The 25,981-nt window shown below is 41.1% G+C and overlaps 1 protein-coding gene across 4 annotated transcripts in view; it reads right to left on the bottom strand.

Moving 5' to 3' along the window:
- The window catches only part of NTRK2 (neurotrophic receptor tyrosine kinase 2), a 317,905-nt gene that overhangs the window by 38,766 nt on the left and 253,158 nt on the right, over positions 1 to 25,981 (bottom strand). For all 4 annotated transcript variants that reach the window (XM_081067298.1, XM_081067300.1, XM_081067299.1 and 1 more), the window contains one exon: positions 21,129 to 21,363. In XM_081067298.1, coding sequence (XP_080923424.1) covers positions 21,129 to 21,363 — 235 coding nt within the window. The remainder of the gene's footprint in view (positions 1 to 21,128; positions 21,364 to 25,981) is intronic.

The following is a 25,981-nucleotide window of genomic DNA, read 5'->3' as shown; positions in this document are numbered from 1 at the left end:
TGTTTCTGTTACTCGATTTCAGTGTGCCATCTATTTTCTATAAGACCATGACAGGATCTAAGAAAACATAGGAATTGTTAACAAGATTAGTTTAGAAAATATAATTCCAAATATTGTCTTATTGATAGAGAGATTGTAATCCTGACCTCTTCATTAACTGGTAATAACATCATCACCTCGGGGTCACTGGAATCATTAAGAGTGGGATCAGCACAGGACAATGGCTGTTGCACTGCCTGTACCACATAGCTTGTGATGATAAGGCCAATGTGATGGTAAGAAATGAAACCCCCTTTGGTGTGCCTAGAGCACAACTTATTAATGTGACATTTTTCTTCCCATACTCTGTGAGCCAGACCTTCCATGATCTCTGGTTCCATTTTAATTTTTGCCATGTCTTTTTTCTCCATCTTAGTTCCATTTGCTGAAAAGTCTCCATTGTTCTAGGGGTCAGGAAAAAGGGGCAGGGGGAGTGCTTGTTTAGAAGTGATTGCCTAGCAACCCGTCTTCCTAATTCCAAGGACAGAGGCTATTTGCATTTTGAGAAAGAAGAAAAACAGCTCTACTTCTCATGAGTCCTGGGGTAAGAATGTCTTGCTGACCACTCCTCAAAGGAACCTTCCTTCCTCTGAGAACTCCCCCTGGGTGGCCTTTGCCTGCATAGCTGGGTCTCCTCCTGAGGGGGTGGGTACCGCCTTCCAAGGTGCACCCAGAGCTGCCTAGGGCACTGAGTGCCTCCGGGCACTGCCAAGCTGCAGCCCCCGGCAGGCAGCACCAGGAAAAGGCTCAGAACATCCTGATCTCATTCAAGTGGACATTTCTTTCCCACACTGTTCTTTCCATTTGTAGCATTCTTTCCTGGAAACGTGCCATACCCAGGGGATGTTCAAGCCTGCTGTTCTTAACCCCCAAACTGCTAGTGAGTTCCTTGAGCCTACTTAGGGAAAGCTGAAGCCAACAAAGGCATGGAAAGAGGGGCATAACCTCCACCCAGAGGTTCTTAGTCAACCTATAGGAGGTGGGAACGGAGGGAGGAGAGAAACCGAATGAGGCTGGTATATGGAAAAACAAAATCACTTTTCCAAACTAGAGACCTCCTACAAAACATCTCATCCTCCATCCTGCTCAGTCTCCATGATGAAGGAATCAAAGGTGGTTCTCTTATAAGTGAGGTGTGGAGAGTGGTAAGATTGGAGGCCTCCCTGATTTGTGCCTTAAAAAGGTAAAGAAAACTCTTGGGCTATCTGGCTCCAAGTTTCATCTTCTGAAGCTCTAAATTACCATCTATAAAACAGACCTTCAAGAATGACATAGACAGCTGTTGACAATGTTTAACTTTTTTGAACAGCACCGAATAGCACAGGCATGTACCCTTGGCTGTATTATTTAATGAAGACCATCTGACGATTGTGTTTACCTTGGTTCCTTTGCCTCCTTATCATGCCAGGTTATTTGTCATAAGGGGAGGCCCTAGCTATCCATAGATAATAATGATCTACAACATGATAGCCGATACATCTGGCATGAAAGAGATGTTATTGGGTTTTATATACTTTTGCATTCCTTTGTCATTGTGTGTTTTATGCGCATATACACCTAAGACAAAGAAACCATGAAAGTCAGCGTGAAGTTAATGAATAAACAAACTTTGACTAATATAGGGATATTCCTCTAAGAGAGATAAGGTGGAAGAAGATAATATACCTAATCCTCTTATCTGTAAGGCTAGGAGATAAATGCATCAAAAGTAAATTCTGAATGATTCATAGGCATTAGTCGATGAACAGGGAACAAAGAAACACATTTTTTAAAATACCACTAAGCAAAACTTTACCGCTTACAGAAGAACATAACTGGCTTTGTGTTTCTTTGTTTGTGGGTTTGCTTTTTGTCAATTGCAATTTCTTTAAGAATTGACCTTAAGTCTTCTCTGTGCAGTAAATATTTTTATTTAATTCCCTGGAATTGGGAATTGAGCTTAGAATTTTAGAGCTAAAATGACTTTAGAAGTCCTCTGACCCAAACACTGTCCTCATTTCATAACTGAGACCTATACACTGAGGGCCACGGAGGTTCATATTTGCCCAGATGACAAACAGATCACACAGGTGGCACTTAGTTCACAGAAATCATTATTTAGGATTCTCTGGGTTCATGTAACCAGAAGTAGTTGATCTTATTAATAACAGTATTATGTTTGTTGGCAAGCCAACATTGTTTCCCATTTTGAAAGGATTTTGAGGTAAATGTTTTTGGGAAGGAGGAAACTGTAATGTTAAGCAATGCGCTGAAATAGACCACCATATTCCTATTCATATCTCATTCGTTTCAATGGGAGTATTTCAGGACACATTAAGTGTTCTAGCACTGAATGAGCAACTAGGGGACACTGTTATGGCCAAGTGTGTCCTTGGGTGAATGTTCTGTCTACTGCAAAGTTGGTGAATTTTGCTGAGAATTTGGAGAATAGTGAAGCAGTCATCTGGTAAAAAGTTGAATCAAACATTCTCTGGGTTTCCCCGATCTGCTTACCATTTCCCATTTTTCTTCTTAATTACTGCCACTTCATTATTCACAGTCAGTTGTGCTTCAAAGCCATGAACATTTGGGCATTCTCTTCTCTGTGACATGGAGAAACTATTGGGCATTGTCCTTACTCTTTATAAATAATTATGTCATAAGAATAATGAGATACTAAGCTTCAAACTCTTTAGAATAGTCCATGCACATATAATCAATGCCTGTGAAATTTTACATAAAGTTTGGCAAGTTTGAAGGAAGCAAGGAGAGTGTAGAACAAGGGCTTATTAGAGAGCATAGGCTGAGTTAGAACCATAGTTGATTCTGGAAGCAGAATGTTTTGTAAATTTCTCCCTGTGCAGAGAGTACCTACATCTGGTCATATCCTTTATGTTTGGGCTAAAATAATTTACAGAAATGAGACTATGGTAGCTGATTTTAATTGTTAGGAGAAAAACCATGGAATCTTTGAGTTATAAAGGTCTTAATAAATTATCTACATCACAAACCATCTTAAAACAAAACCCCCAAAACTAAATCAAATAAAAATGCATCATATCAGTATGAATTCATTTCTAAAGCTTCAAGTTGGTAACATTTATGTATTATAAATCAAACCACAAAAACATATTAAAGTTTTGCTGTTACCCGATGTGTTAAAATTATATATACAACCCATCTGAACATGTTGGTTTCCATTAGTTTTCATTAATGGTTATAACTTAGTATTAAGAGCTATACTAATGGTTATAATACAGATAAGCAGACGCCATTTAAATCAGCTGCTTCTAGAACCAATTACTGAAGGCCCCCTCCCCCCACACCCCCAACATCACAGGGTTCCACAATTTAAAAAACACTGAGCCCATTCTACAGCATCTTGGAGGACAGAAAGCCTATGTTTGGAGACTCCCTCCAGCGACAAGGAAGTCATCTCTTGGCAAGGTAGCCCACACCACAGCTCTCATTCTTAGGCAGTGACAAACCTACTTCATGAAAACTTCTACCCAACAGTCCCAGTTCTGGTCTCTGGAACCACTTTCCTCATCTGTGTGGCAGAATGTATTCACATCTAGGTCTTCCTTTCTCTCAGCCCAATGCCCCCAGTTCCCTCAATTATCCCTGTTATGGCATGGTCCCAGACTTCTTGATCACTTCCTCTGAGTGTTCTCTTGCTTATTAGAGACACCCTTGAAATACAGATGACTTAAAATTACTTCAAACTCAACACATACCAAACTGAATTCTTGGTCTTTCCCCAGCTCATTCTAAAACCAGACAGTAAATAATACTATCATCTTTCCAGTTATGCAGGTAGAAATCCACTTCACCTCCTTGACTTCTTCCTCTGCTTTGCACTTTGCATACCTGATTCACCACTAGGTCCTGCAATTTTGCCTCCTAAATAGCGTATAATTCTCTTCAGTTGGCTCTGTCTCCACTGGCACCACCTTGGAATGTCATGCCATAGTCTCTCTCGTAAGCTTCTGCAAGAGCCCTTAACCCATCTGTTATAGCTGCTCTGGCTCTCCAGAGTTGCACCATCTCACATCTTGCTTAAAACTCTTAGCAGCATCCTATTTTTCATGATAATGGAAAATCTTTAGCATGGCTGACAAGGTCCTATGTGACGTAGGCCCTGTCTGTTTCTCCAGCTGGATTTTGCACTTTACGCTCTGTGCCCTGCATACCAGCCATCTTCCTTTTCCTTCACCATGCTCTGCTCCCTCTGCCATAGGGCTTTCCTCCCTGTTATTTCCTCTGTCTAGAGTGCACTTTCCTCTTCTTTTAGTCTAGTTAACCTGCAAGACCTGGCCCAAAGATTCCTGCCTCAGTCTTCCTAGAGCTCTAATATACCTGACTCCCTTGGTATAGGTTCTTATAGCCCTCAGGACCTTTGCTTCATGATGTTTACTAGAGTTCTTATTTACATACACACATTGTAAGAAAGGAAAAAGCTATTAAAATTGTAATACTCAATATATACCGATAACAAAAGATGAATACATATCATATTTGACTGCTGCAATTATAAGAGGTGCTCAAAGTGCTTACCATTAGTGTCCAGACACTTCTGATTATGGCGAACTACTGCTAGAGCAACGTTGACCAAAGTCTCCACTCGTGTACATTTTTTTTGGCACCACCAGTATACTGGGTTTATTTTATTGATGTCGGGCTCTACAGATGGACCCTTAGCTCTGCTGGACTAAAATAAGTCTATTTAAGCTCACTTTTTTCCTCCTAGTGTACATAAGGTGCTCAAAAGTTTTTGTTGAGTGAATTAATTATGGAATTCCTATTTTTATTCTCTGTTCCATCAAGAAAAACTTATTTTAAATCTGGAAAAAAAAAAAGGAACAAACATGGTCAAGGGGAATTTGAAACCCAAAGGAGGTGAGATTAATAAGAGCTCAAAGTTGTTTTTAAAAGAATACGTGTCTCCAGGCACTGTTAAATAATGCCCCAGCCTACTCCTCTTGACAATATTAAGACATTCATGCAGACAGTAGGAAGGAGGAAAAAGGAAGAAGCAAAGATGAAGACAGATGGCCGAAAGTTGACATGTTTTTTGAAAGAGAGTGAAGAAGCAGGACTCCAGAAACAACTGATAATTAAACATGACCTTTGTCCCAGACTGAATATTAACAGCAGCTATTTAAAAATGGTTTGAAAGCACTTGGAAAAGGAAGCAGTGATGACCAGGAGCACGTATGAATTTATCAAGATAAAGTCATAGGCGATGATTGTCCAGATCCTGTTAGGTGAACTTGCAGGATGGAAGATGGGAGATTGCCATGGGCATGAAGTATGTATATTGATCTTATCAAGACGCTTGGAAAAGTCCCCCATGCTATCCTTGAGAGCCAGATAAATGTAGGCTGAACTCACAGCTAGTCAAACACCACTATGCGCGTACCCAGCTTACCACTGCTCTGCCCAGGGCTGATTCACGCTAATGCTATTTATCACTGAGATGTTCTCTTTAAAAATTCATATATAATAATAATAATAATAATAGTGGACACATACAATGCCCACTCTGAGATGCACACTATTTACAGTGCATTTAATCTTACAATAGCAATTTGAGAAGGTATTATGGTTGTTGCCACTTAACAGTTGAAGAAATTAAGAATGGAGAGGTTAAGCAACTAGTTCCAGGTCACATGGTTAGTAAGAGGTGGAGCTGGAATTTAAATCCAGAAAGTATGGCTCCAGAGTCTCTGATCTTTATGCTATCCCCACCTCTATCTCCATGCTTCAGATGCTCTAGAATGCTTTCAGCTAGTAGGACTTTATTGTACTTGACTAATAAGCATTTGTACACTATTTTGCAATGCTTTAAAGCAGGAGCTCTTTGCCTGTAATGCACAGACCCTCAAGGGATCCATAAATAGAATTCATAGGATTCTATAAACTTGGATTGCATCTAATTTCCCCTAATCTCTAACAAAAAGTTATCATCTACTTAAATTATTAATGTAGGCAACAAACCACAGTAGTATCAGCAGAATATGGGAAGTTGTCACCTGCAGAAATCAGACATTTTTCATATCACATTATTGTTGTGGCAGTTATCTCAAAACATTATTTGTGCTCATCACTTTAAAATTAGAATGGTTGTTACACCTGCTACCATATCTCATTATTTAATGTTTTAACAAAAACACATGCACTTTTATATCACATATTTAACACGTTATAGTTGTGCTCTTTTGTATCCCTATGCATTTTCTTTTGTATATTTAAAGTCTTATTCGGGGAAGGAGTCCTTAGGCTTCATCAGACTGCTAAAGGGCAGAGCCCTGTCCCAGGCTAGCCAAGTTGAGCTTATGCTGCAGTGTATGAGGTTTATGCCACACTAGTTTCCCTTTATGACATGTGTCTCATGCCCAGGCAAACAGTGGTGACTCATAATGGCTGACAAAAGTAAGCAAGTGATAGTTTTGGACCAACCACACAGAGACAAACAAAGCATATCACACAGAGTATTAAAATGTGCTGTCTGTATGGCAGCTAAAGTTGCCCTTAAAGGCACAGTGGAAGAAACAGAGTCCAGATCAGCAGGCAGTAAGGATAAGGGAAGTCCTTCAACGTTCTCAACGACCTCATAAACATCACTCTAGACTGGGAGGGTTGATCAACAGTGTATGAAGAATGGCTATAAAACAATCATGGGAGGTATATCATAAATTCAGGAGGCAAGAAGAGAAGGAAAGTGTGATGGCCAATGTATGTGCCCTGAAAGCAACACCCTGCGACTAGTCCGTAAAGATCTGAGACAGCGCACACATTCCTAGGAGCCCATCCTAGATTCAGGGGTGTTTATGAAGAAAACATTCCTCCAAACATGGAAGGTGGAGTCCAGCATGTGCCACAGGATTATATTTTGTCCCTGTTCACCAATAACAACAACTTACATATTACACGTGTATACGTCACAATTTCCATGGTGGCTTCATGACAGTACTAGCAGCAGGCAGAACAGACTTGTCTATTGTTTTACAAGATGGAAAGAAAAGTTCAGAGTAGTCAAACGAGTTGTTCAAAGCTACACACTGCATACATATTGCAGGTGAGAACTGAGCTAGGTCTGCTCTCTGCTGGTTCCATGTTCTTTGGGGTATTTGCCAGATTTGGAATCTGGAAAGAATCCACGTTTCTTCCTTAAGAAGGTCATTATGGCTATTTCTGAAGCCTTTTCCCAATAGAAAAGGTTGTAGTTCTGAAATTTAAAGTATTCTTTTTCCTCCTTCAGCCAATAAATCTTTAGGACTTTGTCGTATGCAGTGAGCAGTGTCTCAGATGGACCTGATATGACCACTAAGACTGAGCTCTGAGAATCCACCAGGCAACAACCCTCCTGGGGAGAAGACTAGAGGGGCTGGGATATGTTGAGGGCATCAGAGAGGTTCAGAGTGGGAAGAGAATGGTTTTTACGTTGGAGCACAAGGGGTTCAGGTGCCAGCACTGCCACCTGGATAAGCTATAGTGTCTCAGGAAAGTGACTTTCTCCCTTCTGGGGAGATGTTATTCTCTCCATCTGCATGTTGTTAAAGATGGTTGAGAAGGTTACACGTCAAGCTGAGATATAAAAGGAGGCCAAAAAATGTTAGTCTTCCTTACAAGACCCAACATCAATTCTCTGAGACATTAACATTGTGTAAGTTCACAATTGTTTCCTACAATGACATCTAATGAGTTTTCCAGCAGAAATTCACTACTTGCCCTCAAAGAGCTGTGAAGAATTCAAGCACCTACGGTAGCCACAAGAAAACCCACTCATAGTAACTTAACTTTAGTCTGCAGTTTCACCTTGGGGTAAACGTTTCCTCCATGCCCTTAAAATTGGGCATCAATCTTTTTTATACCCTTGCCAAACCCAGGGAGGTTTCTGTGCTGACTGCAAAGGAGGGACAGGAGCCTAGAATCCTCCTCAGCCTCCGCTGCCAATATCCCCCGTCATCAGGAACATGTGAATGAACCAAATTATCTCCAGGGCTGAGGGCGTGGGCCACAAAGCCGGCTGGGTTGTTAACGGAACCCAGCGTCATGTTCTCCACCCCCTTAGTAGATGGCTGATGCTGTCGTAAGGCTGTGAGGGAGTAAGCCAGCCTGGAAATGCCATGTAGGGAAGAATCTGTTCCGTTTCAGTGTTAGGATTTTAAAATAGCTGCTAATAAAAAGCCTTCATACTGTGACACTTCAATATAGACACCCACAAGGATACCTTGACAAGCTGTTTGACTCCTCACAAGCCTTTTTTGCTTTTCCTGCGCAGGGCCCCCACTAGTCACCCACACAGACACACAACCATGCAGTGACAGAGAAGGCCAGCAGGGGTCTGCCAAGACTGCCAGACTCGCTGGGGAGCTCTGGCTCCCTGCTGGAGGGAGGCATTGCTGCTATGATGTTGGCTTGTCCAGAAACATGTCACATCAATTTCAACCTGCTGCTTTTTCTGTCTCTCTCTCTCTCTCCTCATGTTATTTTTGATAAAACTAAACTAGAGAATGAGCTAAGCTCACCACCTAGGATGAGAGGGGAGAGCCTCGAATAATATTTCATTTACCAGTTCAGAAATGCCATGATGCAATGAATCTAGGCTCTGAAGGTAAGGAAAGTAGGATATGATTGTATGATAGTGATTAAAATTCAATGTGTCTTTCTCATTGGAAGTCCTAAAAATCCATTAATTATAGTAATACCATCTCCATCAGGAAAATTAAGATTCAAGCTTGAGAAAAAAATTTAACAGCATGTAACCTGTTTTTGCAGCTTGCTAATTAAGATCTTTTTACAATGTTATCATTTGAATCTTAGCATAAGATAAGACTATGCAGGACCAATATATTTCTTTTTTAATTTTATTTTTTAATTACAGTTGAACTTCAATATTATATCAGTTTCAGGTGTAAAACATAGTGGTTAGAAATTTATATAACTTACAAAGTGATTCCCCCGGATAAGTCTAGTACCCACCTGGCAACATACATAGTTATTACAATACAGTTGACTATATTCCCTGTGCTGTACTTTACATCCCTGTGACTATTTTGTAACTGCCAATTTGTACTTCTTAATCCCTTCACCTTTTTCACCCAGTCCCTGCCCCCAATACCCTTTCCATCTGGCAGACATCAGTTTGCTGTCTGATTCATCAGTATTTATGAATCTGTTTGTGCATTTGTTTTGTTTTTTAGATTTTGTATATAAATGAAATCATATGGCATTTGTCTTTCTCTGTCTGACTTATTTCACTTAGCATTATACTCTCTAGGTCCATCCACAGACCATCTGTATGACAAGATTTCACTCTTATTCATGGCCAAGTAATATTTCATTGTGTGTGTGTGTGTATGTGTGTGTGTATATATATACATATATATATATATATCCCTGTGTGTGTATATATATACCACATCTTTATCCAATTGTCTATTGATAGACACTTAGGTTCCTTCTTTATTGTAGCAATTGTAAATAATGCTGCAATGAACATAGGGATGTATTTATCTTTTTGAATTAGTGTTTGAATTAGTGGATTTCTTTGGCTAAATACCCAGAAGTGGAATTGCTGGGTCATAAAGTAGTTCTATTTTTAATTTTTTGAGGAAACTCCATACTGTTTTCCATAGTGGTTGCACCAATTTGTAATCCCGCCAACAGTGCATGAGGGTTCCCTTTTCACCAAATCCTTGCCAACACTTGTTTGTTGATTTATTGATGATAGCCATTCTGACAGGTATGAGGTGATATCTCATTGTGGTTTTTAATTTGTTTTCTTCTGATAATTATTGACATTGAGCATCTTTTCATATGTCTATTGGCCATCTGTATGTCCTCTTTGGAGGAATGTCTATTCAGAGGACCAGTATGATTTTTAAACTCAACTGCACATCAGACTCACCGAAGAAGCTTGTTAAAAATATAAATTCCCATTCTCATCCCCTCAGAGATACTAAATCAGTCAATCTAAGGTGAGGCCCAGTAATCAAGGTTTTGAAAAAGCACACTGAGCTATTCAGAAGTGCAGTCAAGCTTGGGAGTCTAATAGTGGGGGAGTGCTGTACCATAGGACCCGGTAAGACAACACTACTATGCCTCCATTAGCAGGAAAAGAACCTGACAAGTTGCATCACAGTTGGATATCACAAGCAACTTTGTGTTTGAAAATTCTCTTAGTGGAGCCCACTTTAGGATGTGTTTTTATCTGGTAAGTGGAATTTCTTGGGTTATATGTCGTACTAAGTTCTTATCACTGTCAATGGGATTATCACCAAGAGAAGCTGCTGCAGCTCTGCAGAGGGGTCAGTCCTGGTGTTTTCCATTTCTTCATGTATATCTAATATTAAGTCAGGTTGTCGAAAAAATCTCATGGTGTGTTTTTTTTTAATTGAAGTAAAATTGATATAGAACAGTACATGTTTCAGGTGTATATCATTGTGATTCAACACCTGTATGCACCACAAAGTGAAGGTCTTGGAGTTTTATAGTTTTTCATATATGGACAGATAGACCGAGCAAAAATAGGAAATAACCACCCACGGACAGAATTCTAGGAAAGTTTTATGGAGCGTTGAGAGATGAAGTCATACTTGGACTTAGGAGAGAGCTCTATTCTAAATAACTACTATGGTGAAGAGCATCTTTACTTTCAAAGACTTCCAAGAAGAGTATCATGTAGTCTTTCTTATAACCTTGTTTTAGGCAATTATCATCATCAGTAAGAACCTAGGAAGTGCCTAGCACTGTGTGAGGCATTCTGATGATCAAAATTATTAATAATCATTTGTAGTCAGGTCACTTAGCATTCTTTACTCTTCAGTCACTTGCAGTAGTCTTTAAGTTCAACAATACCGCCATCTGCTCTTCAGCCTTTAAGGCCCAGGTCAAATCTTATTTCTTCCAGAGAATTTTCCAGATGTCATCCCTCATCCAAGTAAAAATCAATGTATTTCTACTCTTCAGAACATGTATCACACTGCCTAGTATCAGAGTGATTCATTCATGTTTCTTCTCCCTAGGAGATTTGTGGTTTTCTTTAGGGAACAGAGCATATCTCCCTCAGTATCTACATATTGAAGAGGGATGGCTAAGAATTATATAGACAATATGATACCATATTGGATTAATTTAGTCATTTATCCATCCAAGGTGTTCTGTCCCTGACCAAAGGACAAAGACTGTGGGAAAATGTGAAAAGTGTGGAGCATTATTAATATTCTGTCCGCACACTTTTTTCCAAAGCCTTCTTGAACCAATTCACATTTTGAGCCTGGGGAATCTCTCAGAGGTAATAGGGAAGCTAAGATAATTTCCTCTTGCTCAATATTCACTGGAGATGGAGAAAATCTACTCTCCTACTTAAGTAATAATCTTGTGTAGGCAGGAAAACTTTAATTGTAGAAGAAGTATTATGTAAATGTAAGTTATTTAATTAAAAAGGGGGAAAAAAAGCCTTCACAGGGAGTAGCTTTCTAAAGAGGTGGGAGAACTTGTTTTCTTTACTGCAGTTTATAAGTGGTTCACTGACAGATTTTTGAAATGACATATTCATCACCAAGAGAGATGGCAACTGTCTCCTACTTCTAGACGAGGTGGAGTAACAGGGAAGAGATCTGCTTTCTCACCTGAAACAACCAAAATATGGCTTAACTATATATGAAACAATTATTTTCAAGACATTAGATAACAGGCAATGCAGGATAATGATTTTGAGAGATAAGAAATAAAAGTAGTGAGTCCTACGATTGCCAAGCTTAATTCTCTGAAAGAGAGAGAGAAGAACTCATGTGGAGCCCAATATGCTCCTTAAGTTAAAAAGATGGAGCTGAGAGTCTGAGGAGATCGTGTGGCTAGAGTGGAAAGGACAGAATACCTGCGCAAAAAGAACTCTGAAGATCTACAGAGTGTGCCCCTTGAGTATTCAGGTGAGTATTGATTAGTGCATGTGAGGATACTATCAATGGCTGGGGAAGAACTATCCAAAAGGATTAGTGAAAACAGAGCCCAGTGTTCACACAGAACCAGGAACAGTGCTGGTTCCCACGAAGCAGAGTGAACACCTCATGATTCTTGGGGAATGGAGTATCCAGTAGCTCGTGCCTTCGTAGTGGAGAATCATTAGCTCTAAAGTAAGCACTGGTCTGGTACTGCCTAATCTTAATAGCAACACACCAAGAGAACAAACTGTTTCGAGGCAGTATGGTCATACTCTAGAACAAAGGTCAAAAATATGTATAGGATTGCAAAAATATCCAGCAACCGACAAGATAAATTTGCAATGCCTGGCACCCAGTCTAAAATTACCACGCATTCAAAGGAGAAGGAAAATATGATCCATAATGAGGAGAAAAATCAATTAATGGCAATTGATCCAGGACTGACACACATGGTAGAACTATAGACAAATACAGTGAAACATTTATTATCAATGCAGACAAATATAATGAAACATTTATTATCAATGCATTCCATATGCTTAAAAAGATAAATAGAGGCATAGAAGATATATAATTTTTTAAAAGGTCCATGTTTAACGTCTAGGAATAAAAACTACAATATGTGATGAAAAATACACTGAATACAAATAATAAAAATTAGACATTGCAGAAGAACAGATTCAGGAAGTTGAAAACAGAGAAGTAGAAACTATCCAAAATGAAACACACAAAGAAAAGAGAATCCAAAAACATAAAAAGAGCTCAGTGAGCTATGAAATAGCCTTAAATGGCTTAATCTCCTTGTAAGTGAAATTGGAGTCCCTAGCAGGTACGTAGGGAGAACAGAAGAAATATCTGAACAATAATGGTCAAAAAGTTTTCAAACTAAAGACATTTATAAGCCAAAAAATCCAAGAAACCCAAGCACAAGAAATAGGAATAAAAGTGTACCAAGTCACATATAATCAAATTGCTTAAGACCAGTAATAAAGAGAAAAATTTAAAGCAGCCTGGGGCAAAAAGAAGCATTGCATACAGAGGAACAAAGACGTCCCACTGAGGAATGCCAGTCCTTTTATTTCTTTAGCAATGTTGATGTATCACTTCAGTTTATTGTCTTCAACAAACTGTAAAGGCAGGAGCTTATTGCAAATAGGAAACAGAGGCTTTGATGGTACATAAGGTGAGTTTGACATTATTTTCTTTCCCCCAAAGCCATTTACTTTCCCTCTCTTTTTTCCTGTAGTAGCATCTCATTTTGCCTAGGTCTTTGGTAACAAGCCATTGATCTGTGTGAGTTCATCCCTTAGTCTTGACCCACCTGTGGCCAATGAGGGGCAAGGAGGAGTCTTTGCAGAAAGGATATTTTGGGAAAAATTTACGTGAGGAATGTGTGCAGGGAGAAACTATCTGCTTCCTGTAGCTACCTTGCCTCCTTCCTCCTCTGATTGCAGTTCTGATATGTTTGGAGTTGCTCCAGCCATCTTGGAGCCATGCGGAAAAGACTAAGAAAATATCGAGTACAAAGCCATAGCTCTGACACTGGAAAGCCTCCAAACCTATCAGAAACTGCCCATCTGTGAAGTTTTTGTCATAGGAGCAAAACCAACTCCCTATCTGCTTAGGCCACTGCTACTAGCATACTGCTCCCTTTGGCCAAATGCATTCCTAACTGATAGAACATAAGGTTAGAAAAGGCAAACCAGACATCTAGGACCCCAGTCTGATGCTCTTTCCTTTACACCTCAGCTAAGTGTTTGTTGTCACCTTTTTTTAAGGGGCTCTGGCCTGAGAGATGAAAAAGTATGCAATATCACCAGCATGAGAAAGCTGAGGCCTGACTGCTTCCAAAATGGAGAAAAGGGAGAAAGTACTTGCTGAAGATCCCTCTCAGCACTTTGACCAATCAGAATCCTTCTGGCCCATCCAAATCAATGGGCTATGATCTACCTTCCTTCGCAGTGCACCTAAGTGCATACTTAATTTCTGCATGAAAGCACCTCTATATACAAAGCAGAGACACTACTGATTTCAGGAATAAGGGATTCAGAAGACTGCAAAACCAAAGAGGATGTATCCCATCTCCTGCTAACAGTCTTCACTGGTTGGGAACAAAGTTTCTCCAGGCCAGTTCTGTGCTGGCCTTAGCCATTTCCCATAGCACTTCTTGAAAGGCCACAAGGCACAATACTAGATTAAAGACTCTGAGGAGCTCTGTAGCAAGGAAATTGTTGTTTTCCTAGTGATCAGGGATTTCTTTTATTTGTGAACATCCCCTGGCAGCTCATAGATCCAGTTTGAGAGACACTGCTCTAAGCCAATCAAATATGTACAGGAATCTGTTGGGTGGATCTGTTTCCATAAGCTGACATAATGCAATCTGACATGTCATTTTTCTGGCATTAAAATCTCTCGGTGGCTTCCCACTGCCAAAAGGACCAAGTCCAAAGTCTTTGGCATGGCAAACAGGCCCTTGTGAAATCCGATAAAAGCCTAAATAGCCTACTTCGTTACCTCAGATGCATGCAAAGGGTCCCCATTCTCTGGCCACACACCGTGTGATATTTACACTGTAGTCTCTTTTCATATGCTATCACCTCTGCCAAGAATGCTACACTCCCCTCCTCGCCCAGGGCCTTCCTGCCAATAGAAAAATTGGGGGTTTCTATCTTAAATAGAAAAACTTGGGGTTTCCACCAGCTCAAATGTCATATCTCTGTGAACCCTACTGTGATTTCCCAAAGTAGGCTGGTGGCTTCCTCTTTCAGGGTGCCAGTACATATCTCTATTACAGCATTTATCACATTATCACATGTCTAAAAACTCCTTCAAGTTACGGCCTGTGTGTCTTTTTTATCTGGATTCCTTTAATATCTAATACAGCATCTAGCAGCCGTACTTAGTAGCTGCTTCATAAATACGTGCTGAATAAATGAATGAAGGAATGGACACTCACCCACCCGGTTGCAACTCCAAAAAATATGTAAAATTCTTAGGAAGGCTTGAATACAAACTAAGCCAATTTAGCATCTTGAAGCTATTTATGCAAATCTAGTTTAATATAGAATTAGCCTAAACTCAATGTTCTGATTTCTCCCTGACAGACAGGCTCCTCTGAACTGTGCTCTTTCTAAGTGTTGTTATACGGGGCATAAATTGAGGGTGATTTCATAAAATAAGTGGCTTCTTATGTTTCTGAGTCCATTTTAATCAAAAGAATGCAAACAGAAAGGTCTATAATTGCTCATGTGAAAGTCAAGAGTCATTGTGTAAGTATTATATATTAAGGGGGAAAATAAGGAAAGGATACATGCAAAAGAGAATTAATGACATAGAGGACATTCCTCTTTCAGCAAGGGATTGTGTTGCTTCTTAAAGTGAACACTGTGCCTGATTTTAAGGGTTCTAGGCAAAGTATACCAGAGGAAGTTTTCCTATTATAGTATAAATGCAAATAATTTCAGTTCTGAGCTCTCCATTGATAGCAAATTGTCCAAGATAAGGATGTCCCTATATCCCTAGCTTTACTTCCTGAAGTCAGTGCTCCCAGCTTCAGGGCCAGGATCATCTTCAAATCTGAGTACCTTCTGTATTCATCTACAGGGCTAAAAAGACACATTCATAGAGGCTTTTCCTGATATGTGTCCTGTTCAACAATCATTGATTGACCACCTAATATATGCTGTGCAGTCAGCCAGTCTGAGAGATACAAATATGTATAAGACTTGTTTTCTCCCTGCTCTCATACCAGTGAGAAACATATACTGGTATATGAACAAATTTCCATGATGCAATGTGCTGTATGCTGTAATGGGCATACAGCATCATCAAGAGTTAACTTTTATACCTCAGTCTTTGAAAAGAATGTGTTTATATAAATGGACACATTTATATCAAGTATTGAGGGACCACAGATTTGTGAGCAATTACTCTGCTTGAAGGAAATCAGAGAGCAGGTGAAGCTGAAATTGCATCTTAAGAATTAGCAGGGAGATGCAATGATACTCCTTTTAGAGGGAATGACATTGACATTTTACAAAACCACATGCTGAAAAAACATTAGTGGGATGAGTCAAGATATCTATCTATCATCTATCTATCTATCCATCCATCCATCCATCCATCATCTATCCCTTTCTATCTCATCTGGCTATCTACCTATCTTATCTAGAAATGTTCACATTACATGAAACTATTCCTTAAAAATAAACACATTCTTTTCAAAGACTGAGGTATAAAAGTTAACTCTTGATGATTTCTTATGTGCTTGTCCTATTCTTAAAATATCTAAGCCTGTCCTCTCCTCTATAGTTCATGACTTGCTTTTCTAGTTCATCACTCCTCTTACTCCAGGGTGGGCAGTGTAAGGGCAAAGGTACTGAAGTTCAAATCAATTCTTTTTGCTACTTGTTCTATCAGCTGACTTCAGCACACTCCATCTTCTTTTCTCTCTGTAGCTAATAAACTGGGATTGAGCACCCAAAGATGATTTCTTGGACTTGGTTTCTGATATCATTTTAACAGTTTAGAGTTCTGACCATGCATGGCCTTGCTTAGCTAAGTTATATGCATTTGTTCATTAAATGTCCACCATAAATCAACGTGCCTATTCTGTTTCCTTTTCTTCTTAAGTGGAAGATGAATTAAGGGATAGGATTTCTTACCATCCAAACATAAAACTAAAGCCCATAGGAGAACAAGACTTAAACACTAGGATTTCAGATGTTTAGGAGCTCCGCACTCACCAACCGATCACATTCGTTTTAAGCACATTTTGGACCCAAACAGTGAAAACCACCAATATGCACATTAAAAAAAATTCAGTGGATTTACTGTGACATAGTAATGACCAAGTAGAGTGAGATCCTAAGTCTCTGACAGGCAGAATTTGAGAGAAATCTAGTTCAGATGTCTCCTAAATGTCAGGTTTTGCCAGTGGAGGGAAGGAATAAAACCGGAATAAAAGATGGGCACTATGGTGCTGCTAATTAAAACAATTCAGAGAACATAAATGCTAGAGTAATTTTGGACCCGCCATATCAGGCTGCTTTCAATGCAAATGTAGCGTTCTGATTTCTTCCTGCATCGGGAAGATATAATTAGCTCAGCTGAAACAGGGTGAAAGCCTTGAGGCAGCCGTTTCCTGGTGCTGCCAGCTCCCCCATGATGGAGGAACAGCTGCCACCCGTCCCTCCTGCCCCAGATTGCACAGAACTGTGGTCACCCCACAAGGCTGCTCATAAGCCACCCTGAGCAGAGTGCTCAGGCTGCCAGTGGGATTGGTTCTTGCTTATATATGAGTATAAGGGACATGTTAGTCCTCAACCAGTTGACTCCAGGCTCAATCACCATCCTTCCATGTCAGATAGCCTGGGCTAACACAAAAATCCTCCCTCGTTACTCTGGCAGAAAGGATATTTACCAGTGGTGATGGCAGCACACATCAGCTACAGCACCTCATCTCTTTGGAGTGTGCAGGCTTTTGGAGAGAATAGGAAGAGAATAAGGAAGAAAAGGTGCCTGCAAACAAGAAATCTGAACTGTAAGAACACATTCCCCAGCTGCTGTGGCAGAGAAGATGAAGAGACACCATGATGGGGAGGGATTTAATGCCAAATTTATGAATGATCCAGCAGGTGGATAATTAATGTGAAAGTGAGAGTATTCTGGGAAACAGTCACTGCAAAATGTTCTGGAATTCACCTGCAGAAACAGAGCCACAGCTTCTGCTTCTCTCTTTGACCAACTCCACAGAATGGACTCCACCGCTATGCTTTTGATGTTTTAATAAGCAAAAATATTCTGCAGCTGAGGTCTATGGTGATCCATACTGTCATGGAACCAAAAGGTGGATCATCTTTTTGAAATTTTAGAAAAGGCAAAATGAAAGTCATTGATTTTTTTTAGTTTTCCTAGGCTACTATCAAATTGCCAAGTCTTAAATCTCTCAACCAATTTCCTACCTGTTTCCACCCATTCCCACCCATAACAGAGGCCAGTGGAAGTGGTTCTTTGTCCCCATCTTCAGTGGGAACAACAAACAACCAAGTGAACGCATAAACCCTGCAGCTGCAACTGAATAGTGACCATGGTGTGGAGCAGGGGGATAAATAAATGGCATCTGAAGCACACTTCTTAATGATTACACTAGTTCCCAGAACATTTAACAAAGAAAGGAACTCAGAATCATTATTTTCTCCAATCAATTCAGAAGGAAATACTTCAGGAAAATGTCACCTAAGTGGAGGGTTTTCTTTTTAACAAATGATAAAATATGGTAGATGACAAGTGACTTTGTTTTTATAATGTATAAATGACCACAACTAACTCTTTATGTCCATAATCATGGTTACTATTTTGCTAGTATTTTTCTCTTCAAGGTTTTTTATTGAGATATAATTCATATACTTGATATTTACTTTTTTAAAGTACACATTCTATAGGTTTTAGTATATTTGCAAATATGCTAAACAACCATCACCACTAAACAATCCTAGAACATTTTCATCACCCAAAAAGAAACTCCATATGTAGTAGCAGTCACTCCTCATTCTCCATTGCCCCCAACCCCTAGCAACAACTAATCTACTGTCTCCATGGATTTGCCTATTCTGGACATTTCACATAAATAAAATCATATAATACAAGACCTTTTGTGCCTGGCTTCTTTCATTTACCATAATGTTTTCAAGGTTCCTATATGTTGTAGCATCAATCAGTACTCATTCCTTTTAATTGATAAATAATATTCCACTGTATAGATTACCATGTTTTTTGTAGATCTATTCATCAGTTGATAGACACTTAAATTGTTTCCACTTTATTGCTATTATGAATGATGCTGCCATTTCATGACACAAGTTTTTGTGTGAACATATGATTTCAATTCTCTCTATGGTGACTCTGTGTTGAGCATTTCGAGAAACTGCCAAACTATTTTCCAAAGCAGCTGCACCATTTTACATTCCCACCAGCAGTTTATGAGGGTTCCAATTTCTCTCCATCCCTGTTAATACTTGGTATTATCTGTCTCTTTATTACAGCCATCTCAGGGGGTATGAAGAAGTATCTCATTGTGGTTTTGATTTACATTTCCCTAATGACTAATGATGTTGAACATCATTTTATGTGCTTATTGGTCATTTGTATATTTTCTTTAGAGACAGCGCTACTTAAATCCTTTGCCTATTTTTTTAAATTGGGTGGTTTATCTTCATACTGTTGAGCTTTTCAGTCTTTTCCCTCTAAATTATTTTTCTAGAGATTGTAGAAAAGGACATGGGTTCCATCTAGTTCAGTCCTGGCTTTGTGAATGAAGCATAACTTTATCGAACTGGATAATGATAAGGTTGAAAACATTTACTGAGCACTTATTTTGTGCCAGGCACTCTGAGACCTTTATTAACTTATAGCTGAAGAGAAAGCTGTTGCTTGGGTCATATGTTTCTCCTTTAGATACTTATTAAGATCAGCAAAGATTTTCCTTAGGGAAGCACCAAGCGTTTCTTTGTCCTCTGAAACAGGGAGATGCCCCCATCCCCACCTCCTGCCAAGGGAGCCAGACACATCCATTGGGAGCTAATATACAACCTCCCCTCCTGCCATGTTTTAGCTATCTAGAACAACCTAGTCATTGCTAGTCTCAGGACAGGTGCTTTGAACACCTGAAGTTGTTCAAAGTTCTCCACTTTGAACACCTGAAGTTGACTATGATCATGTTTTCTACAAATACACCCAAGAGAATCTTTTCAGTTTGGTCTCTAGTCCTTGTTATGCAAAATATGGACAATGCTTATGGAGGTGACAAAAGAAGAAACCCCACAAAACAATATATAGAAGAATATACAGCAAAGCAATCAATTAATTGTCTTAGACTAATTATAGCACAGTTGGCTCAGCTAAAGTACAGAGACATTGGAGGTAAGTGAGGCTACAAGGAGAACAGGAAACAGATTGAGGAGGCCCCTTCTCAAAAATAAATCATAAAGGAAAGAGCAAAGGTGAGGAAAGGCATTTTCTTCACCTACCTTTTTATGAAAGTTAGTTAAGTTACCTGTTTTATCTGCCTAGGCTATATACATACAGCACACTATTCCTTTTCCTTCCTATTTTCTTCCTCTCCCCGAAAGTCCAGCAAAACAAGAAAACCAAATTGAGGGGTTGAGGTAGTAGAACACCACATGGACCTTCACTTTCAATATCATGACTTCAAGGTTTCCAGAAATGTCCCTTTTCTCTCATACCCAAGTCCCAAGATCTCAGTTAACAAATCTAACATGCCAAAGGGGCCAATTCCTGGTAATCAGTGGATTTGAATTATTGTCTATAACACTATCCCTTAGTGCTTCTAGTGGTGGAACGCCAGGTGGGCTGGGTGGGACAATGCAAGAGCAAACAGGATGGAACTTTGTACATCTCACCAAGATGGCCACAGGCTAATCCACTTTCGACCAAGATGATTCCGTGTGGGAACTTCCAAGGTCTAGTGTACTATTAATTATGTGAACAACTTCATCTTAAGTCAAACCTCAAACAAAGGCTCCAGGCATAATTTCACCGATCAAATGCAAACCTCAAAATTATTTAAACTCATGCCCTCCAGGAATTTCCCCAAGTCCCCAGGATCCTCTGGCAGAATCCGCAGGCTGGGAACTTTCCTCTTAGAGACATCACACACCACTCTGGAGAGCCATGGAAAAAGCAGAACAGGTGTTGTGGGCTGAACTGCATTGCCCCCAATTTATGTGTTGAAGCCTTAACGCCCAGTACCTCTGAATGTGACTGCATTTGGAGTTGGGGCCTTAAAGAGGTGATTAAGTTAAAATAAGGCTACTAGGATGGGCCCTAATCCAGTCTGACTGGTCTCTTTATAAGAAGAGGAAATTTAGGCACACAAAGAGACATCAGGGTTGTGTTTCCACAAAGGAAAAACCATGTGAGGATACAGATAAGGCATTGTCTGCAAGTCAAGGAGAGGAGTCTTAGAAGAAGCCAGCCCTGCCATCACCTTGCTCTTCGACTTCTAACCTGCAGAACTGTGAGAAAATAAATTTCTGTTGTTTAAGCCACTTTGTCTGTGGCAGCCTCAGCAAATGAATACAACAAGGGTCTCCCAGGGAAACAGGGCCCTGGGGTCTCCTGGTGAGTGCGGCCACTCACCCTGTAGTAGTCAGTGCTGTACACATCCCGGGACATGCCGAAGTCCCCGATTTTCACCAGGAGGTTCTCACCGACCAGGCAGTTCCGGGTGGCCAGGTCTCGGTGCACGAAGTGCTGGGACGCCAGGTAGACCATGCCCGCGGCGATCTGCTGGGCGATGTGCAGCATCTGTGACTGCGTCAGCTCCGTTGGTGGGTTGCCTTCGGCCATCAGCCCGGCATCGGGTCCATGTGCCCTGTGGAGGACACGGAAGGCGTTGCCAGAGCTGGAACTCTGCCTTGGGGGCCCTTTGCCCCTTTATCAGCTGCTGGTTCTAAAAGACGCTGCCTGACTTAGTATAAAGAGGAGGGAAAGATGCTTCATCCATGATTGTACCTAAAGCACCCAGGCCTCAATTCCCAGAGTCTAGAATTCCCAGGACCTTAATGGTGCCTCCTTCAACATATAGACAGGTTCATGTTTTAGGGGCTCCAGAGGTATGCTCTGGTCAGGCACTGGCCAGAGCCCCCAGTCTTGAAAAGCAGTAGGTGGCTGAAGCACAAAAACAAAACAAAATACTGGGAGAGTGTTTGGCTCTCCTAGAGCAATGGGTCATTGAGCGCCAGTGAGAGCACCACCCGCCCCCCCGCCCCCCCCCCAGCCACAGGCTGCAGCCAAGTATCTCCCACCAAGGCTGATCTCTCCAGAGTGTTCCACCAGGGCCAGAGTTGCCATCTATGTTGTCCCTGATTCTACCTGCTCTGCTGCCCGGTATGGTTTCCAAGCTACCTTGATCTCCCTCAAGGCCAATTCGGCAGAATCCCAGGGCATCCTCCGCCTGAACATTCATTCCAAGTGAAAAATACCATCTCCTTCTGCCCACCCCTTCCCCTGACCTCCAGCTCAACACATGCATTGGCCACCACACAGGAGAATTCTTCTGAATCACAACACATTTACTCTTTTACTGGTGCAAGTTTAATTTTTTACCCTTTTTTTTGGGGGGGGGAGGTGGGGGATGAGAGTACGGTATTTTATATGCCTTCTATCTTACACAACAGCCTTTTCCCAGCATGGGATGAATTAAGGTATCATAGCACTGACAAGTGTTTCAGGGAGGGGAGGGCCCCAATCTTAGGATCCTGCCTCGGCACTGGGAGTCCCCACTTTGCAACCCAGCGAGATGAGCCCAGACTGGTGCCACTACCCCTGGCGGCCTGAGGGGGCGCTGCAGGGCAAGAAGTAAAAGCTTGGTCAAAGGGCATCTCCCTTCCAAAGGCAAGTCGGCCAATTACATCTCCTTCCAGACAGTTTGAAGCACTTGAAACACACATAGAGGATTTGAAATGAATTTTAAAGTGGTTCCTTCACCTGCAGAGTTCCAGAACTGTATGACTATTTGAAAATGAGAGAGCCAGAATTCAAGAACCCAGACCTGGTGCTGCCCCTCCCCTTCCCCACCAGCCCCACCTCCGATGAGTTACTCAAGCATAGTCATTTACCCTTCTCAATCATGGCTCCAGCCCAGAATGATTTCTCTTTCCTTGATTTCTAAAATATGCTGTCATCTGATCTTTCATTCCTGTATTCTCAGAGAACAAGCACTGGACAAGGAGGTGGGGAGATACCCAGTCCCAGGGGGACCCAACACCATGATTGGGAAGATTTTAACTTTGCCAGTGTGTAATTTCCCTATTAGTCAAAACTACAAAGAGATACCATGCTGTGCGCTCATTTAGGTCCCTTTTGTCTCTAAATATCTAGATTGAGCCGTTCCTAAGAAAGAACTTCCTGTTTTTATACAAGGCAAATCCTAACACATTTACTTCACCTCTATTCAAATCACAGTCACCTCCACGCCCACCCCCTCTTGTCACACTGAGGAGCAATCTGTAGGACAGCCTTGGGATCTCTCCAGTTCTAAATCTCTCACTGGAGTAAGCAATCTTGCCATGTAGTGGGCAAGGCTCTGGGTGTCAGAACTGAATTTGAATCCTGTCCTAACATACTAGCTGTGACCTCAGGAGAGCTCCAGAACCTCTCTGGGCCTGTTTCCTCATTCTGTAAAGTGGGGATACTGACCCCAACTTCCTTAGCACACTGATGTGAGGAGTAATTGAAACTAAGCTTGTGTGGTGCTTTGTGGCCTTTCATCAAAAAGCCAGAGTGAAAGGCTTTGCAGACGAAGGTTCTCTTTTAAAAAGAAATGGAGAGGAGACAAGACAGCACAACTTATCTTCTGGGCATTTCTTTTTTTTTTCTTTTTCCGAATGACCTGTGAGAGGACTCTTAGGGACACCAAAGTGCTAGCTCTTCCCACCTCACTAAAGGTTACTCAAGCCCAACCCTTCTCGGTACTAAGAGGCAGCAGAAGTGATGTTTTCACTCATCACAGAGACAAAGCTCTTCTGTGACCTCACGAGGAGAGGGATCTAGGGGAGCACATCAACTATGAGAAACCCTGTCAGCCCCAGAGAATCTAGGCCAGGATAAATCTTCATAGATTTAGTTCAAAGAGGGAAATAAGTTGTTGATTTGGCCCAGTCTTGTTTCGGTCCCAGAAATCTAGATTCCTCTAAGAATCTGTCCATTGCAAAGATGCCAGGGATAAGGAAAATTTAGAGGCAAGTATCAAAGGACACCACTGAGCAAAACAGCACACCCCAGCCTTACACTCTTAGGGTGCCAGAAAGCCGCCAGCCTCCACAGCCTTCTGCACTCTACACTACCACGTGTGGATAGGGCAGGCGCCTGCATTTTTAACCAGTTAGTATTCCTCATGCTTGCTTCTGGGTATTTGAACAAGGCTCCTTCTGATGGGAGAAGCCTCTGGATGTTTTCCTTGAGCAGAAAGTCCTACTGTAAATAGAGGCAGGTGAGTCTTCTAAACAAGTTCTTAAGAAGAGTATAAATAAAGTCAATACAACGGCCCTCTGCTTCACTCCCAGGAAATAAAAACATGTTTCATCTCTTCCAAGAAAACATGCCTGAAGAGATGAAAGCAATATCAGCACTCTGGTGTGGGTGGTAGGGAGGTGCAGGGGGCTTCTGACTGGGAAGGCTGCTCACCCTTCCTCAGCTTGTTCTCTCCATGTGGGTTGCAGTTGGCACTTAGCCACACTGTTCTGGCTGTGGAATTCCACAGCACACTAACTTCCTTCTGATCTTCTAACAGCCACCTTAAGAGGAAGGATTGCAGTGGTGACGACTAGGGGTTTTGCAGACAGGGAATGTGGGTTGGAATCCCAGCCCTGTCACTGACTAGTCACTGACTCAGGTTCTTCAACTGTAAAATGAGAGTAATGGTAGTAATAGTTTATAAAGTTTATATAAGTGATAACATTTTAAATGCTTAGAAAATCTCACAGTTAACTGTTATTGCTTGAAAACGCTTTGTTTTCTCCTCATTGGAAGAGAATTTTGGAGAGATTCTAAGAGGAGAAACTGTAATCTCCTTGAAAGCAAGAACTGTATTTTCCTCCATATTTCCCAACCTAGCATAGAACCTGACCATGTTGGTACTCAGTATATGCCCTTTGGATGAATGAAAAGGGTGGGGAGATAACTGTAGGCATCTGTCATCATTGGGTAATGCCAATGACATTTCAGGACATGTCCATGGCAGTTTAAGGGCTGGGTTCCCTTCTAGAAAGAGAGGATACATTGTAGTTCACAGCACAGTATTGCACCTAAGAACTGATTCTTGGCATGGAAAACCTCTTGTTCCCAGAGTTCAGCAGATTCTGAAATGGAGCAGAGGAGGTTACTAATAGCTCCATGGCCCATAAAAGATGCCAAGGGAGAATCAGGTGCCTGCTCCTTCTGGAAGGCAGGAAGGAGAGCTAAGGATCAGTCAATAGATCCAAAAGTGAAAGAATCAGCACACACACACACACACACACACATGCACACACGCATGCACACATGCGTGCGCTTATATACATGTGCATAGTCTGAGCTCACAGGAGCATTTAATCTCATCCAGGTGAATACATGTGGATTTATTATGTTATGGTTTTTGGAAAGCATCATTTTTAATTGGAGAAGTAACCTAGAGCATGGAAACAAGGAAAAAATATTTCTCCTATGAGCATCCAGACCTCAGCCAAATTCAGCTTCTTTTCTTCCTTTCACATTAGATCTGACGATACTACATGCAAAAGCTACCATCATTCTCTCTCATATCACCTACAAGAAAAACTTTGCTGACATCAGATAGTGTGTTGCCAGGATGAGTGTCTCTGAACACCATAAATTGGCTCCATATTCCTAATCTCACCTGGCAGTCCCTCACACACACAATCAGAGGCAAAGCAGAGGAGAACTAAATTACACATGTATTCATGAGGCTAGAGATGGTGAAAGTGATCCAGATGGCACAAATCACGTGATGTCATTTCTAAACACAGCGGTACACGCTCCTCCTTCCACTGTTCTCTCAGGGATTGACTTATTACTTAAACTATACAGTTTCTGAATCTTCCAGTGGCTACATGAAGCTACTCGTGCCGATTTCTGTAGAAAGCCCTCTTCAGTGCCCACAGAAACCAGAGGAGGTCAGAGGTGTAGGTGGAGCTATCGCCGAGACACGGAAGGCGTAATGCCCCAAGATTTTAGATCCCTCAACCAAAATAAAGAGGAAAATGTGGCAGAGTAAAAGGGTTGTGAGGACAACATCTATTGACTACGTCTAATCACCATAGTCCTGATACTAGTGGATGTTATTATACCCCTTTTACATGTAAGGAAACTGAGGCCAGTAAAGGCAGATGCAAATTGGTCCCCTGCCCCTAACATCTTTCCTGTTTCTGCTAAATTGCACCACATACCAAGAAATCACAAGCAGCACATTTGCTAATCCTTCAAAGCTCTCT

Source organism: Rhinolophus hipposideros (genome assembly GCF_964194185.1).
Source record: "Rhinolophus hipposideros genome assembly, chromosome: 11".
In the NCBI taxonomy this organism is placed as follows: Eukaryota; Metazoa; Chordata; class Mammalia; order Chiroptera; family Rhinolophidae; genus Rhinolophus; species Rhinolophus hipposideros.
Note: the sequence above shows the minus strand (reverse complement) of the source record. Positions and strands in the feature narration are given on the sequence as shown.